The sequence below is a fragment of the Thermobia domestica genome, chromosome 1 (genome assembly GCF_964235325.1).
Source record: "Thermobia domestica chromosome 1, izTheDome1.hap1.1, whole genome shotgun sequence".
NCBI classification, from domain to species: Eukaryota; Metazoa; Arthropoda; class Insecta; order Zygentoma; family Lepismatidae; genus Thermobia; species Thermobia domestica.
The window spans coordinates 122,300,662-122,318,842 of NC_137454.1; the positions used below are offsets into that span (position 1 = coordinate 122,300,662).

The 18,181-nt window shown below is 36.0% G+C and overlaps 2 protein-coding genes across 3 annotated transcripts in view; one reads left to right on the plus strand and one right to left on the minus strand.

The window, feature by feature from the left end:
• The window catches only part of LOC145688509 (transferrin-like), a 67,544-nt gene that overhangs the window by 24,014 nt on the left and 25,349 nt on the right, over positions 1-18,181 (minus strand). The window contains exon 2 of the mRNA XM_081762856.1: positions 2,325-2,433. Coding sequence (XP_081618982.1) covers positions 2,325-2,433 — 109 coding nt within the window. The remainder of the gene's footprint in view (positions 1-2,324; positions 2,434-18,181) is intronic.
• LOC145688516 (major facilitator superfamily domain-containing protein 6) overlaps positions 10,555-18,181 on the plus strand; it is a 207,679-nt gene continuing 200,052 nt past the window's right edge. For both annotated transcript variants that reach the window (XM_081762869.1, XM_081762885.1), the window contains exon 1: positions 10,555-10,668. The gene's annotated coding sequence lies outside the window, so the exon portion shown is untranslated. The remainder of the gene's footprint in view (positions 10,669-18,181) is intronic.

Sequence of the window (18,181 nt, forward strand, 5' to 3'; positions counted from 1 at the left end):
TGCTGCCATTGCGTAATGAATTCGTTTTATGTAGGAAATAAAAAAAAGAGCAAAAAAGATTCATTGAATTAGACATTCTCTCTCCCCTCCTCCACTATAGTACCACGTGCATATGCAAATCATTTTTGCTGCACACATGTATACGAACAATTATGCTTCTAGACCACTTCAGTGAAATATATCTTGTGTTATATGGGAAAGTCCCGAAAATAAATGTAAAATCAAATTTAACCCCCCTCTTCCTCTATAAACAAGTACACATACAGGTTACTATCCTGTAGGGGACTACCTCATTGCTTCACATACCAATTTTTATGGATGTACCATAAAGGGGGAAGGAATACCCGCCAAAACCTGATGAAAAAAAAATTATGAAAAATTAAAGAACGAACTTCATCCTTCCTTTCTTGGCCGTAAATACGTACCCCCTATATACATAAAATGCAACTGACGGAAAGCTTCATCCCTCAAAAATACTTTGGTACCAAATCATCTTTCTAGCTTAATTAAAGGCTGAGCTATTGATGTTTCTTGTAAAAATAAATGTAATTTACGTCAAAAAAACAAACTCCAAAAATTGGCTAACTTTGCCCCCTCCCTGCTAGCCCATATAAGCAAGAAGTACAAATACACGATATTACCATGTAGTGGCCTACTTCATTGCTTACGTAACAATTTTTATAAATCTATCCCTCAAGAGGGGGAATGGCCCCCAAAAGACTTAAAAAACACGATATTTACACTCCTCCCATATACATAAAATGCACACCAGCAAAGCAGCATCTTTTAGGAATAAATTGGTACCAAAACCATCTTCCAGCCTTAATTTGAGGTTTAAGACTGAGCCATTGAGGTTTAAAGCCCTGACACAGTCAGTTGCGTCAATGGGCGTTTAAAGATTAAGAATGCAGACGACCAGTAGAACTTAACACAAACTAAACTACATATTCCGTGAACGGAGATCGGGAAAATCCCGATTTCTTTCTCCGGAATTGAACATTTGGGCGGACCGAGATTAGGGAAATTCCCGAAATTTGATCTAGCGGTTGAATATAGATGGCAAGCAATACCTAAGAGTGTAAAAATGTAATATATATGTGTTTAGATTATTGTTTTAAACAAAATAAACATTTTAAACATTTTTTTAAATAAAGTACTTTGTTTTAAACGTTTAAAACGTTTTAAACAAAAAAAACATGTTTTAAACATAAAAAACGTTCTTTGTTTTTTTTTTTTTTTTTTTTTTTTAATTTTTTCAACCCTGGTAAACGTACGACGTACTGGATCTAGAATCAACGGACTTTTGATTTAACGGACCGAATTTGATCTATAAAATGTTGGCTTATGAACATTTCAGGTTTTGATCTTTATTAGGAAACTAACGGGAAAGCAAGTGAGGCTTGAGACATCCCCTACTCTTCTAATAGTGTAAAAGTAAATATGGTACGCATATTAAATATTTTACACTTCCATTATACAGCACAATTTGAAGTGTAATGGTTTTAAATATTGTTACCAATTTGCGACTTAACGGACTGTTGACAGCTTTTCACCCAATTCATCCGTTTAATAGGAGGATTTACTTATTTCTAGGGAAAGTTACCTTAAGTGTTTCCACTAGGATATTTTACAGCATCGGATACTAAAATAAACTTACCCTTTAAAAATTAATAGTAATGATTCTAATATACTAAATTTTAAAAACAATTTACCAGAATTACTTAAACTAATGAAAAATTTAATGCTTCAAAGAAAGTAATGAAAATTATAAATTACAAGTGCCTTTAGGGTTTCAAGTTTTAATGTTACCTTAAACTGCTTTAACATTTGTATGAAATCTCATTCCAAATTTTAAATCTGGGTACGTCCAGAATCGACCCAAACTAAACTCAAATGCAGAAGTGTATAATTAAAAAAAAAAAAAAAATCCTGACCAGCTGTACGAGTTAATTGTTGAGACCTAGTATAATCACGTTAATAGATGTGCTTTAGTGAACAAAATCCAGGTTAAATCTTCGCTAAACAATTACTTCGGATTGAAATTTGTCACTTGTAAACAAATTTGCAAGTTCACATTGAAGGATAAATTTAAAAGTATGTAGTTTACTTCTCATTTGACTATTTTCAGACTTTCCTTTATGAACGAATGCTTTTGTTTCAATAGGCACAAAAAGCATCAAAGGATTAAGTTTTAGTAACTAGATATCTTGGATGTAATTAAATCTTACCTACATCAAGATAATTATATGCACTTTATAATCCGATTTAGTGACTTGTTACAAAAAAAAAAAAAAAAAAAAAAAAAAAAAAAATTAAGCATATACCTGTCTACACCAATTACACATTCCACTGCACTATCGTTACTTTGAAGTAAGGGACAATATTCTGTTTGCTTTCTTGTCTGGTGAAAGGACTCCACTACGCAGAACTTTACTGAAAGAAAACAAAAATACATATTTCGGTATCAAATATTTCATTATTCCTATGAGTTAGGATTTTTAAATCTACAATCAATACTCGAGTAGGAAGACAACATTGTATTGTTAGTTTTACAAATTTAAAAAAAAAAAAAAAAAAAAAAAGCCAAAACAATTATCTGCAAATTGTGAACATAAAGGGGAAACTATGCTGAAATTAACTGAATACATTACTCAAGGTTTCCAATCCTAAGAAAATATGAGCTACAATAGCATTTCAAGTATTTTGAGGGTAAAGTTCTCGAAATGTCCACAAATGGGAGTACTTTCATATAAGTTTTTATGGGCCATTTTCAGTTCGTGCAAGTGTATTTTCTAAAGATTAAAGTTTTGGACACCGTAAGGTCTTATATTTTGTAAGAAAAAAGACAAGAAACACTAAAATGCTGTTGGAGGGGAAGATAGTTTAAACCGTCCGGAAAGCCTGGAGGCTTATTCATTGATGACTAACATCTGCCACTATCGAAGTTAAAATAACTTATCAATGGTTATCCTTCCACCTAAACATCTTCACCAGTACAACAGTAGCAAGCCTTTTGAACAAACTACAGGAAAACTGAGTTTATCAAACTAACATTTCTCCATGACAATGCTCTCATATGAATGACGTTGCAATGAACAAAATTTGGGTTGGAATATGATTTACTACCATCTCTCTTTCGGCAGTGTGACTACACTTGTTTCCGAAGCTGAAAGAATGCATTTGGACCGATTTCCTTCAGACTAAGTATCAATGTAGTAGTATTTCGCAGAAATTGTTCCCGCAATGACGAGGCTATAGGAAGAATAGAGTGGGTAATGATTCAAGTTTTAAACCTATTCTCAGAAATAACATACGAGTGGGAACGTGAGGGCATTTTCAAGCGCTAACAACTAACTCCAGAAAAGAGTACCGTAAATGCATTGCGGCGATAGCCACGAAACAAAAGCTTTATCGTATTGTAATACACGCAGGGTTCGTCACCAGTCATGCTGGTGTCAGTCTTCAAATCCCTTCTGCGATTTAATTTATACAGGCTGTATGTTCAATTTTCAAAAAAAAAAAAAAAAAAAAAAAAAAAAAAAAAAAAAAAAATGGAAAGACTAATAAAATAATTTGTTTCAAAGATTGTATATAAACCTGAGAAATATAAAGATTACAGAAAAAACACGTTACGTAACTAAGACTAACCCTCTCCCTTTGCCGTGTTACGTAATGTGGACGACCCCTTAAATACGTATCACATTCATTCCACAAATCCCAGTATCCCGGACAAAATTCCGGAATTCATATTTAAACTTGTCTGCCCATTAAATTGAAACAATTGAATGTTTTCACAATACAAGCGAGCGGGATAAATACAGGTGTTTTCACTAATTTGTTTGGCTTTTCTTTCACTCTTGGTTAGGTCAATGCGCGCGGTATGTATGGATATAACACTGTTCTGCGAACTATTTTAACCGGTTCTAGCGAACCGGTGCGAACCGGCTAGATAGGCTGCTTATAACAAATTTCAATATTGCTGCAATCTCAAGCATGTTAAGAATGCATATTTATATAGAAAAATTGCTTCGCATTATTCCCATAGATTAAAGTTTGTGACATCACGTGATCGAAGCAATTCAAAGCTATCAAAGGTACTCGCTAGCACGGATGCAGATAGTATGTGCTCGGAAAAGCTGAGCAGTGCTGCGTTCCGTGTAATTTGATAAAGTTTATTCGGAAACATACGATCTTAGAATTTGAACTAGGCCCTAACAACAGAAGCAGACTCGAGACCTTTCTTGACCGAAGGATGGGGTAATTGAAACCGCACAGTAAGCAAATTAAGTTTTGCACAGGTTGCAAGAACGCAGCCAATCAACTAGTCAGATGCTCCTGAAACTATTCGGAGATCCTCCTGCACCACGCTGCAGTGGTCGAAAATTTGAAAAAGCGGACAAAAATAGTTTGAAAGCGGACAAAAAAAGTTTACGGACGTCTATCGTTCTATACGTAATTACCCTTTAAATCGTTTGCAACTACTGCAAAAGTTATTCGAAGAACCCCTGCTACAATACGTGCAGTTATTTATTCAGGGTGGTCCAAAAGTGTGGAAATCCCTCGCATAGATGCCAAATACTGCAAAATATAACCAAAGGAACAATGTAGGGTAGTAATAAAGGTGAGGAGAAATTTGACAAACATAACATGTTCACGCCTTATGTGACCTTGACATCGCTAGCCAGTACGAAGTTATGACATGTTAATATGCATACAAGGAACAGTTATAGGTTCAATGTGCTCTCCCTCTAATTGTATATGCAGCTAATAAAGTGAGCGAGTGAGTGAGTGTCCTTAGAATACAAAATTAAAGTTCGCAGTTTTGCACTTGCACCATCTTCGAAGAAACACTAATACTTACTGGAATTTAATTTAGTTTAGCATTACTTTGTTTCGGCTTGGATATTTGACCAACTCCTGCGATACCATACGAAAATTCTATTAGGGGATTTCAATGCGAAGGTAGGACGAGAGGATATTTTCAAACCGATTATAGGGAACGAAAGTCTGCATAAGGAAAGTAATGACAACGGTGTTAGACTCGTGAACTTTGCAACATCCAAAAACCTAATCGTGAAGAGTACAAAATTCCCACATCGCGACGTTCATAAATACACTTGGACATCACCAGACGGGAAAACACACAATCAAATTTATCACGTTTTAGTAGATAGAAGGCAATCTAGCATAATTGGTGTCCGGTCGTTTAGAGGAGCTGATTGTGACACTGACCACTACCTGGTAGCAGCGATAATACGAGAGAGGTTATCGTTGAATAAAGGTAATATTCATTGTCCGAAAACAGATTCAATTTAAAGAAATTAGAAGAGAGCCAGGTAAGAGAGAAATACCAGATTGAAGTTTCGAATAGATTTTCGGCTTTAGAAGATTCGGAGTGCACTAGTGTTGAGGATACCTGGATTGAAATTAGAGAGCATTAAAATTTCAGCAAAAGAAAAATTGGGACACGCGGAAATACGTAGGAACAAACTATGGTTCGACCAGGAATGCATAAAACTAGCAGAGAAGAGAAAACAGGCAAAATTACGCTGGCTACAAAATCCGAATGAAATGACTACACAAAATTTCGCAGATATCAGGCGGGAAACTTCCAAAACTTTTAGAACAAAGAAAGGCGATTTTTCTTAAAGCTAAAATTAAGGAACTTAATAGTAAAAATAAAAACATCCGGGACATGTATAAGGGAATCAACGAATTTAAGAAAGGCTATCAACCTCGTGCTTATATATTAAAGAAATCTGACGGTACAGTTCTCACTGACACGGATAGCCTCTTAAATAGATGGAAAGATTTCTTTGACGATTTGCTGAACACGCAGCCAAAAACTAATGTGCGTGGAGAAAATGAGATACACACCGCAGAACCGTATATTCCAGAACCCAACCGAATGGAAGTAGAAACCGCTATAAAGAAATTAAAGAAACACAAATCTCCGGGTGTAGATGAAATTCCGGCTGAGTTAATTTTAGCTGGAGGCGAAAAATTGTGGAACAAGATACACAAACTCATTCTCCTTATCTGGAACAAGGAAGAATTGCCACAAGAGCGGAAAGAATCATTGTTCCAATCCACAAGAAAGGCGACAAAACTGACTAATAATTATCGAGGCATTTCTCTTCTGTCAACATCCTATAAAATCCTTTCAAATATTCTGCTAGCAAGACACCCCATACGCAGATGAAATTATTGGAGATTATCAGTGCGGATTTAGACGAAATCGATCAACTATCGACCAAATATTTACCATTCGCCAAATACTAAAAAAAAAAAAAAAAAGTGGGAATACCCCGGTACATCAACTATTTATTGATTTTAGAAAGGCGTACGACTGTTAGAGAAACATTATACAACGTTCTTGCAGAACTTGGAATACCGAGAAAGCTAATTAGATTAATTAAGATATGTTTAAATTAATCCCAAAGTAAAATCCGGGTAGGAAAATTTTTGTCCACGAGCTTTCACGTCGAAAATGGCCTGAAACAAGGAGATGCGTTGTCGCCATTATTATTTAACTTAGTTTTGGAATACGCTATAAGGAAAATCAAAGATAGCAACCAGGGCTTACAGTTGAACGGTATTCACCAGGTTATGGCATATGCTGATGTAAATTTAATAGGAGATGATAGGAGAATAGAAAGAAATGCAGAGATCTTATTAAACGCTTGCAGGGACATGGGTTTAGAAGTAAATGCAGAGAAAACTAAATACATGGAAATGCGTCGGGACCGGAATACAGCAAATTATGGATGCGTTAAAATACTAAATAATACTTTTGATAAAGTGGATACTTTCAAATATCTAGGATCAATATTAACAGAGGAAAATCCATATTCACGGAGAAATTAAATGTCGACTAAAAGCAGGGAATTCGTGTTACTATTCGGTTCAAAATCTCTTGTCGCGAATTCTGTCGAGGAATTTGAAACTTAAAATATACAAAACTATAATCATGCCTGTAGTTCTGTATGGCTGCGAAACATGGTCACTTACTCTGAGGGAAGAACAGACTGAAAGTATTTGAGAAGATCCTGAGAAGAATATTCGGACCCAAGAGGAACGGGAATGGGGAATGGCGGAAACTTCATAACGAGGAACTACATAATTTATATGGTTTACCCAACATTGTTAGGGTCGTCAAGTCTAGGAGGCTTAGATGGGCGGGCCATGTAGCTAGAATGGAAGAAAGTAGAGACTCTTTCAAAGTCTTGACTGGAAGACCAATCGGAAAACGACCATTAGGAAGACCTAGGCGCAGATGGGAGGACAATATTAAGATGGATCTCGCAGAGATTGGAATACAGAGTAGAAACTGGATGCAGTTAGCTAAGGATAGAAGTCAGTGGAGAGCTTTTGTGAACGCGGCATTGAACCTCCGGGTTCCATAGGCCATAGAGTTAGAGTTAGTTACTTTGTTTCGGTAAGATTAAAAGATTCAGTATAGAATCCTACTACTGCACTGACGTGTGATATACAGCAGCTCCACAAGACAGTATCACTGCAATATGTATGATGCTTTCTCTACAACTGATTCAGGAACAAAGGACAATCCAAATTACGTACCAGACAAGATGCCTTTTCCCTTTGTAAGGCTCAGATCTCGATTGCGACCACATTACTCACGCATTACCAATTAGATGAGGCTGAGTCCTTCAGCTGCACTTTGCTGCAGCTACTTCCAATGCTCAACCTTTGTACTACTCATGGTCAACTCATTTTGCAGATAAGGATAAGCTTATACTGCAGAGCTACTAACATCAGCTTATATTAACTTTTCGGTAACACTAACAAAACTATCAAATGATATGACAATGGATAACAAAACTCTTCAATATATACAGTATTTTAGTCCAATGTATTATTCAATCTCCATCATCGACCTCAGAAACTATATAAATGGTTAAAACATTGGTTCATTTTTTATTTTTCTGCATTTTTATTCATGTTTATATGCATTTTATGGACAGCGAAAATATTCCTATGTCTTGAAACTCCGAGTTTGGAAGCATGAGAGATACTTCTAATCAAATATCAATACCGATTTCATAGGCTGCGAAGTTTACAAAATCTTTTTGACCGCTTTTTCTCAGTTTCCGAACACTGCGCCGTGGAGGCATACCCCAGATTAGAATTAATTATTCATGCTATATATGCATGACATGACAGTCCAGTGTGGTTAAGGGACCAAAAAGCATTCAGGGCAGATCAAGCACAGGCTAGAGGTTTAGGGAACTTTTGGAAAAGATTTGATCTTAGTTTCCTGGTGGAAGTAACATTAGAATATTTTCTTCAGGATTCGAAACTGATGTGCATTGGTTCAAGAGCCAGATACCGGAATCTCTTCTAATACAGTTTCGAACACTGGGTTTGAAGTTGCGAGGATAATTCACAATACATTCTGGATGACAGCCGTGTCAACCGAACATTGTAAATTGTCTGCTAAAACTCCCTGTACTGGTGAACAAACTGACTTCTGCAGAAAACCATTTTTCGAACAGCCAGAAATAGGGCTAAACATGGAACTTAAGGGAATTGAACTGGTGTCAGCTAATGCATACCTGATCTTGTTCCGATCTGTGGCTCTGTTCAAGATGCTTCAACTATCAAGTAGAAGCCGTAGTACAGACCTTATAAATGAAATTTAGTTTTACGTCCCACAGTAAGCCGGCTAGGCTAAAGGAGACTGATGAAAAATGAAATTATGGCATGAAAAACTTGGGAGGAAACTGGAGAGCTCCGAGGAAATCCACGCACACTGTCCACCACAAAGTTCACTGCGCGAGCTGGGATCGAACCAGGGATTCCATGCACCAGAGGAATGCTCTATCAGCCACCGCGGCCCCTAGTACAGACCTTAGTCTTAAATTAGAATTTATCCGTCTGTGATCTACTAGCCAAAAGTGACTTCAGACTAACATTGCCTTAGCGCTAAGAAGCTTGTATAGTAACTACGCATAAAGCAATCAAGTGACATTACACAACGTTACTCTCCCTTATAGTAAATCTTCATGGGAGCGAAGTAGATTCTGCAGACATTTGAGTTTCAGAGCAAGTGGAATGTGCAATATCAAGTTTGCTGTTAGGGAAAAAAAGTACAAGAAAATTTATTCTTTGATTTCATAATTAAAATCTATGTAGGGACATTCCATGTGAAATAAACCAATAAAATTGCAAAATCTGACCTATCTTAGATTTTGTAAAAATTTGTGCACAGCCTTATTACAGTGGGAGATGAAAAAATCCCATATATTACCTCTCAAAGTGTCCCCATATAGGGTGTTCAAAAATGCCAAAAACTGCATTTTTTTTTTTAGTTACAGTGATTAAAAATTGTCATAAAATTGTTAATATGTGCACTAGAGACGTGGAACAAACACCATTGGAAAGCTTAAAGATTGCTCTACAAGTTGTACTATATTGAAAAAACCTGTAAAATAAAAATAACACTTCAAAAATTCAAATTAAGATTTGAATTTCGCATAGAAATGTCCCCTGAATTTGTTCAAAATTGTCCAGATTGTAGTCTCATGTGTACTAAAACACCACAAAGTTGAATTTTGGGCACTCTGGGATCAGATTCAAAATCCAATAACCAAATATTGCACGATATTGACCATGTGAATATATGGGTTCAGATCGATAACCATTTGCCTGGAGCTATTTACCTGCAGCATCAAGGAATTTATATTTAAATTCATTTGTTTCTTGATGTATTTGAATTTACACAATTATCCACCTTTTGCGTTGTTTAGAGAGGTATTAAGTTTCCGAACAGCACTTAATACAGGTCAGTATTCTTGTTAGTATGGATGTTTCTAAATTTATGTTGGCTACATTGATACATGTTATTTTCATTCCTTTGTTTCAGGATTGCTATTACAGAACATTAGGAAAGGGAGGGTTGTATCAAATGTGTTATGAAACTGACACTGCTCACAATCACTTCACACTTTCAGCACAAACAGCAATTAGTCAAATTCTTTTTCCTATTTCAATTATCCACTTCCATATATCTGACAGCACTCCTGAAACAAAGGAATGAAAATAACATGTATCAATGTAGCCAAAATAAATTTTAAGTTATCCACTAGACCAAGAGCATGACTCGTTCCGTTTGTTACCGTCCTGTTGACTAATTTCCACAGGCATTAATCTCGTGTTATGTATGCCAGTTTATTTCTAGATTCCACCTGAATACTTACTTGGGGGCAATGTAAATACTCTGACTCCCAGGACCCAGCCCCTACGTACGTCCTGGTGGACATTAATGTTATAAAATTGTAGAGCTATTTCGCTTAGTTCCGATCCATCAACCCTGCCTGTGGCGCTAGGTTTGTCTAGATAGTGTCCGGGTGAGCCTAAAAATCAAGACCTAGATTGGTGATGTGGATAAAATTAGTGACCTAAGTTTCAGCAGTACCAAATGCTTCACCAAGATATAATAGTACAGTATTAGTAGCAAAAACTTGCAAGATCTAAAGTTGATATGGTGTGTATTCATTTTAAGTTCTTTTATTAGAAGTTAGGTGCTAATGGTAAATTATATGAATTTTCAGTGTTGAAAAGGTGATGAAACCAACTAAATCTGAAAAGGTTGAGAAAATGGTATGAGGTTTTAAAGGAAATTCATGCAAAAATCTGGTATGTTTTGTAAGTATTGACAAAATAGCTGAAAAGAATTTAGAAATTAATCTGAACTATATTTCAATATTCAAGCTTCAATTTCTAGTAGTGAAATTAGGTTTAACGCAAAATTAAAGAAAAAAAATCAGCTTTACTGTTGGTAACGTGAAATGTTACATTGTTCATCGCATTAAACCCTTAATTTTTTGTATAAATAATTGTCTTATGGATATGGGACAGCACCAATACTATTAATTTATGAAATTTAAAGTTATCGTAACCAAGTAGGTGAACAGTGAAAAAATTGTTAATACCTACTCGAACTAGATCGTAGTCACGTTATCTATTAAAATGCTACAACAGCAATTAAAAGCGCCTGAGCTCCAACCTATAACTAGCTTTCAAATCTTCCATTTACGGCTGTGAGATTTCACGTTTAACAAACATTTTAAGTATTTGTACTTTAAGTAGTCTAAATTGGTTAACTATCTTTTTCATAAAGTGATATAAAATTATTGTTCAAAGCCTTTGTATTTTAATAAGCCTTCTCAAATCAATGCATGTGAATTGTGCTTCCATCTTCCGAGTTCTTTTAAACTATGTTGAGGATGTTTATATATTTGTGGTCAATCCTTTCGACAAGGAGATCTCGGAAACTACAGGCTCTAGAAAGTTTTCACTGATCGATTGGAAATTTTGCGTACATTGTTCAATTCTAATTAAATATTTTTTTTTTTAAAAAAACATGGCAATTATTTCTTTACATTTTTTTAGGGTACACTGGAAGCGTTGAAATTAAAAAATCATATCCTGTGTGTTATACATTCCAACACCACATTGTTGTATATTGGGGTTGTATGTCTCAGGAGTGTCATGGCCAAGTGAAAAGTGAAGGATAACCATTTCTCGAGTCTAAGATTTGAGTTTTTCACAGTTAACATCATATATAACTGACAATTGTATATGTAATGTATTTGCTTATTACATACTGCATGCAAGAAAGAAAACCCTGTTCATACACGAATTAGAAACTCCAACCGGAAATAGGCTCAAATCTTGCAAACTGGGAGAGAAAAATCGAAAAATCTCCTTTATGATACTACTTACCGATTTTTTTTTTTTTTAACAAGACTTTTGTCTTTAAAGGGACGTGTACATATGTTGTGAGGAATGAGATTATGCTCATGCGAATGATGCGCTGTGTAGAGAGCGCCGGTTCAGCTTTTTTTATTATTATTAAAATTTGTTTCAAGGAAGGAAAGTTAAAATTTTTACCAAAATTATAGTATCTCACGTTAGGGAGTTAACTACTTATTAAAACCTAATTGGCACGTGTCCAAGAGTTTAGAAATTCTCAGGGGGGTGGGGGGAAAGTATGGCTATTTCTATAGCTTTCTCTAAAAATGACCAAGGTTTTATATAACTTTACATTGATTAATATTTATCATAAGAGGAACAAGTTTTAAAAAGTACGCCAAAAGTAAGAGTATCTCAAGCCCCTTACTATGATCAAAAACATGAGCGTGTGTGTCAAAAAAAAAATCTCTTAAGGGGAAGAGGGACAAGTTCCTAATATTTGGTCAACAAATTGATATCGAGGTTATCTGATTACAGGAAAATTGTAAATAGTTTGAAATTAACTTTTGAACGTATTTAGTACTTACTAGGAAATTCAGTTTGCGCCCGCTGAGAATCTGACCGAACTGACAATTTAGAGGCTGGTCAACTAAACCTAAATTCCAGATGGAAGTGCACACAGGGAGAAGTAATGAGGGTTTGAAGTTCTTGGAATTCAATGGGAAACAATTTGATGCAGGCAAGAGAAAAAGAACCAAATTCATCCAAACTACTCTGCTACTTACGAGTGTATGGTCTAATTCTTTCTAATCGATTAATGCTGCATCAAACTCTCTGGCTTTCGATGCTATTTCGAACTATTCCCTTGTGTGCACTTCCACATGGAATTTTGTATTTACGCATAACTAAATAAAATAGTGTACAATTTTCCCAACGATCGCCAGCTGACCATTTCTTAGCCTGGACCGGATTTATCGTTACTTTCATTACAATGCATATCATTAGCCGTGAAAGGAGAATTAAAAATATGAGATACAATATCTCAGGAACCTATCATAGGAAGATGAAACTTCAAAATTCATTAAAATTGTGTGACCACGTACTTAAAAAAAAATCCGCCTCTAAGGTAGATTGCTACCATATCAATTTTCAATTGTATTCATAACATGGCTAAAGCAAGAAAAGAGACATTTCAGGGATTGAAATTATATTCTATTGGGGGAAGGAGTTTAAATATTTCGCAATTTTAATTAACTTATCGTGCAAAGAACTGACATTTCAACTAGTTTTTCTGGCTTTTAAAGTTTAACCCAGTTATTTTTAAAATGATTGTTGATTATTTCATGATTAGAATATAGAAAAGTATTTTTCAAGCCTATGAGGCATCTAGAAGCACAACTTTCCAAAGCTAAAAATCCTAAGTAATTATGGATAACGATAGTTCAAGCAAGAGAAGCTTTTATACCCAGATTTGTGGCCTATTTGAGTATGAAAATTACCTCATGCATAGGTTTTCGACTAATTGTAAGCGCTCACGGATCACAAACTAAATCTTCCTTCAATCTTATGAGCTCTTGAATGGATTGGTTGGGTATGTCCCTTTCAGGACCGAGGGTATACGCGACAGGCCTACAACTTAACATGGAATCCCGACCCAATAGAGCTCCCATCGGGAAGAATCCGATCTTCCGCACTTAAAAGTATACTTCGAGTTTTCTTTACTTCGTTGTAACAATTATATTTATCAATTTGCCATTGTAGCTTAAATGTCAAAATGTTCCATTTGACTCAATGTTTCCAAATAGAATGAAGTTCAAGGGTACATAGTCTTTCCACTCGTAATAACGTTTATTAATATTCTATTTAAATAATGGCCACTTTTTCCAACAGAATTACCTATAGTCTCCCGAATAGAATACACTTCTTATTGTTTTCACATACTAGTATTTCATTGACAGTGCGTATCAGAATTTAGTTCAAAGTTATTTAAAATAGACATTTAAAAAAGAATATCTGAGGATATCGCTATGCTCTCATCCTATTGTCCAGTAATGAATTACTAAACACCTAGTCTAGTCTCATCTAAAAAATCCTGAAAGAGTAACTCATTTGTTCAATTTACAATGGCGTTGCACTTTCAATTTGTTGTGAATATTGCCAAGTAATACTCTGCATCAAATGTCTGACCTTTCGGCAGACAATTCAAGTACAACTTTTCCCAGACGAAGTTACCATTTCCATATTCAATAGAGGGTTAAGGGGTAAAAATGCAACGTACTTCCGAGAAGCTGAATCTTGCAAACTACCACTTTTGCTCTAAAAATACTGGAAGTATACCGGTAGTAAATTTCAACCACTTCCGGTTTTGGAAATATTCTGGAGTCATGGTATGTTCCTTTGAGAATAGTTTGCGAAACAGTGTTACCATATGTTTTATGGCGATAAACATTGAAACCGGAAATGGCTAATTTGAGACTTTCGGTTTGAATATTAACTGAGATGAACCTATCCTTTGGGACTCTACATCGATCGCAAAAAACCGCATCTCGATACCTCAGTTTTTGCTGATACTTTGACAAAGCAATTCTTAATACTTCCGACACTTAAGCATAGTATAGTTTGGAAATTGAAAACTTGAGAAAATACAACTTTGATCATTGAAAAATCAGATTTAAAAAACTAGGATAATACTAGATTAAAACTGGTACTATAATTTATAGCTTTTCATTCTACGAAAAGTAAAGTACTAAGATGTGAACACGGATCAGCTAACAACTATATCCACTATGCCAAATATTCACATGCTGTACTCCTCCGATAAACTTAACATTCAAGTGATCTTTAAATTCCTATTATAGGCAGTAGTACTGGAGAGGTTGGAGGAATGCCTTCAGGGTCTCATCCTAAACCAAGGGAAAATCCCAAACTTATACTTCCCGGGAAAAAACTGTCAACGTGTTCGACTAACGTAGGTCGGCGGCGCAACCGACTCTCTCCCGGGATAAGAACCTACCAGATGACAAGGGCCTCCTCGGAGGGCGAATGACCGGATCGTGGTCAGAGCATCTTGTCCTTAGGTGCAGGGACGTACGCAGGGGGTGAGTCCGGACAGTCCTCGGAATTTCGACTTTTGTAAATTTAGCCTAATTTTAGGAATTTTAATATAAAATACCCTCATATTGAGTTTGGACCCTTCCCGAAATAAATTCCTGCGTACGCTACTGCTTAGGAGGAACTTTCTTAAAAGGCGGATGAACCACAAGGTGGTCAAACAGCATGGAGGTGTGAAAAGTAAATATTGTCCTTCGTCCTTCCTGGGAAGGATCTGGTAATGACTTCTGGAGGTAAAATAGTGTCTTGTTCGGATCTTCGAGTAGGGACTTATGCGGGAAGAATTAGAATATACAGTATGTCACATTCATATTCGTACACATGGTGATCGTAAAGAAAATAGAGTGGTACGCATAAACAAATGAAGGAAATTTATTTCTGCTTGAACATAAATACTTCTGAAACACTTATTTGTTATTACAGATACAAAGAAACAATGTACAAATGAATATAATATAAAATAACTGCGTAACTAAATTAAGATGTGCAATATTTCGCCACATTGTTATTCGTACAGTTAGATATAAACACTGAATGTAAGAAACACTTATGAAAAAACAAAATATCTAATACTTCGTAGCGTAGCCTTTGGCTTTAATAACTGCCATACATCGCCGCTGCATAGAATTGACAAGAGTAGTACATGCGGCAGAAGTGATCTTGGCCCATTCTTCCGTCACCACCCGTTTTAAGTCTTCTTTTGACGAAATCTTTTTGCTATGAACCCTAGGTTTCAGATAAGCCCATAAATGTTCAATAGGGTTAAGGTTAGCGGATTGGGGAGGGGTGTGCAATTGTTCGGGTATATTCCAAATTAACCAGTCCTTATTTATACCTGCCGTATGTTTGGGATCGTGATCATGTTGGAACATATAAGTTGGTAACATGCCCAATTTTTCTGCTCTTTGCTGAACATTGTTCCGAAGAATATCGGGGTACATAACCTTGTCCATTGTACCATCAATAAATTGAATTTTACCAACTCCTTTTGCCGACATGCACCCCAAAGCATAATGAATCACCTCCATGTTTTACGGTGGGTATGGTATTTACAACATTGTTGTGCGAATTGGGTTTAGGCCACATCCTGTGGACCCCATCAGACCCAAAGAGATTAATTTTAGTCTTATCTGACCATAAGACATTGTTCCAAACTTCTTAGCTCTTGTTAACATGTTCTTTTGTAAACTGAAGTCGTAACTTACGATTCTTACGACTTATGAATGGCCTCTTTCGAGGTATTTGACCATGGTAGCCGTATGTGTAGCACTCGACGAATCGTCTCAGTCCTTACTTTCTTACCTGTAGCATATTCTATTATATTTTGGACTTTTGGAGCACTTAGACGGGGATTTGTTTTCACCTGTCTCACAATCACTCTCTCGTCCTTCTCACTTCTTCGAATACCTTGATTTGTTTTTCACTGAACCACTATACTTAAATTTATTTACTATATATTGAACTGTAGTGTGTCTTTTTCCTATTAATTGTCCTATTTTTCTTAACGACCACCCCCTTAATGCTAGCTTTATGATTGTCTCTGACTCTCTCCGAGCTCTTTACTCTTCCCCATTTTTGAAAGGATTATCTACCTATGTACACTACGCTTAACACCACCAGTTGATATGTCCTTTTTGTGGACGTCACACTAGCTATGCTCGTGTTCTACTGCTATTTTCTTTTCTTTATAGCCTATGAAATGTAAGCCTGTGTACAAGTGTACGAATAACAATGTGGCGTAAATTCGGGAGTTCTCACATGTTTTCTTTTCTGCCTTTCTATGGTTTGCTTCTTTTGACCCCTTTCTGCACTGGGTATGTCTGTCTATCATGATCCTACCTCACCCCTCCAACAATCTGCTGTCAATTTTAATATCAGTATGTTTCATATATAGTTGTTTTCTTTTAAATTTAGATGTGTACGAATATGAATGTGACATACTGTATTTCAGCATAGACACTTGGAACGTGCGAACTAAGTTTTCCCGCGCGTCAAAGTGGAAATTGATAAAGGGAACATGTGCTTGAGTGAAGTGTCAGAAAAAGGTGCGACTATGCGAGGAAATTACACAATATTCTATTTGGTAATTGGGAGTTAAAAGAGGAAGCCGAAGATCGAGAAACTTGGAACATTTTCAGGCCCAAACGTTAAAACTTGTTCCAGAACCTGCCAAAAGTCAATATATTGAGTTTCAAAATGAATATAGGAGTTAAGACTAATATTTATTACATTTAACATACAATTATAAATAATACATCAAATAAAAGAACAAACTCAGTTTTTGCTACAAGTGTTCACTGTGAGCACCATTCTTAACACGGCACATCGAGTATAGGCGAGAAAAGCCCATAAAATTTCCGTCGGGATATGGCGCGAAACATTGAATTTAGGGAAGTTCTCGTTGCAACTTCAATCTCGTAGGGATTTGACGATTCTCAGATTCCTTAAGTGGCGATGTGAACACTCAAAGTTAATGGTGCTATTCAATCTGTTCGCACCGGTTCACTAGAACCAGTTAAAGGCAGACAACGGTAATTTTACTCAGTTATACCCAGAATAGTAAATTTTAGTGTAACTGTTTAGAAATTCTTCGCAGCTAAAAGGTTAAACATACCGATCTCTCAGAACTAGGTATAAGCATAATTTCTTAATCTCAAATGCTCAGATAAAGAATAACTGGGATAACTTTAGTAGTGATTGTTATATTTGAAACTTATGCTTACCATTATCAACAATTGTCGATCCATTGCTGGATTAAGGTCTTCCCAATGCTTTTTGACAACCATCTATCTTGGATAATTAGTTACCAAGATATTTGCAGTGCTACCTAATTTCGTCACACCATCTTTTATTAGGATGCTGTGCAGCTCTGTCACTTGCGGTATCCAATCATTTCGTGCATCACTGCATTAAAGAACGTAATAGCACTCATAAACACCGTAATAAATAGGTAATTTCTTTAACACTTTTGATAACCTGATATTGAAATACTTAGATATAAACAGTTATCAAAATGATGGAAACTTGAAAAAATGCAATTGTGTAATACATGGTAGTCACAAAGGGCGTCATTTGACTTCGCTTGAGGGAAACAAGAGCACCACCGACGTAACTTTCACGTTAGGACAATAGATTAAAATATATTCCTCACTCTTACGGGGGCAACTATTCCCTCCTGCCACCCCTAAATGACGCCCCTGAAACTTTTTCGCATAGTATCTTCTGCCCCTTGTAGCAATGAAAGAGAAATTTGACTATTAAAAATTTTCAAGCTCTGGATCTTGTTAAAGTATTAGGCTGTTTGCAAATGGTGTAACTAGCAGGGGGAACAGTTACATGCTAAACTGCATAT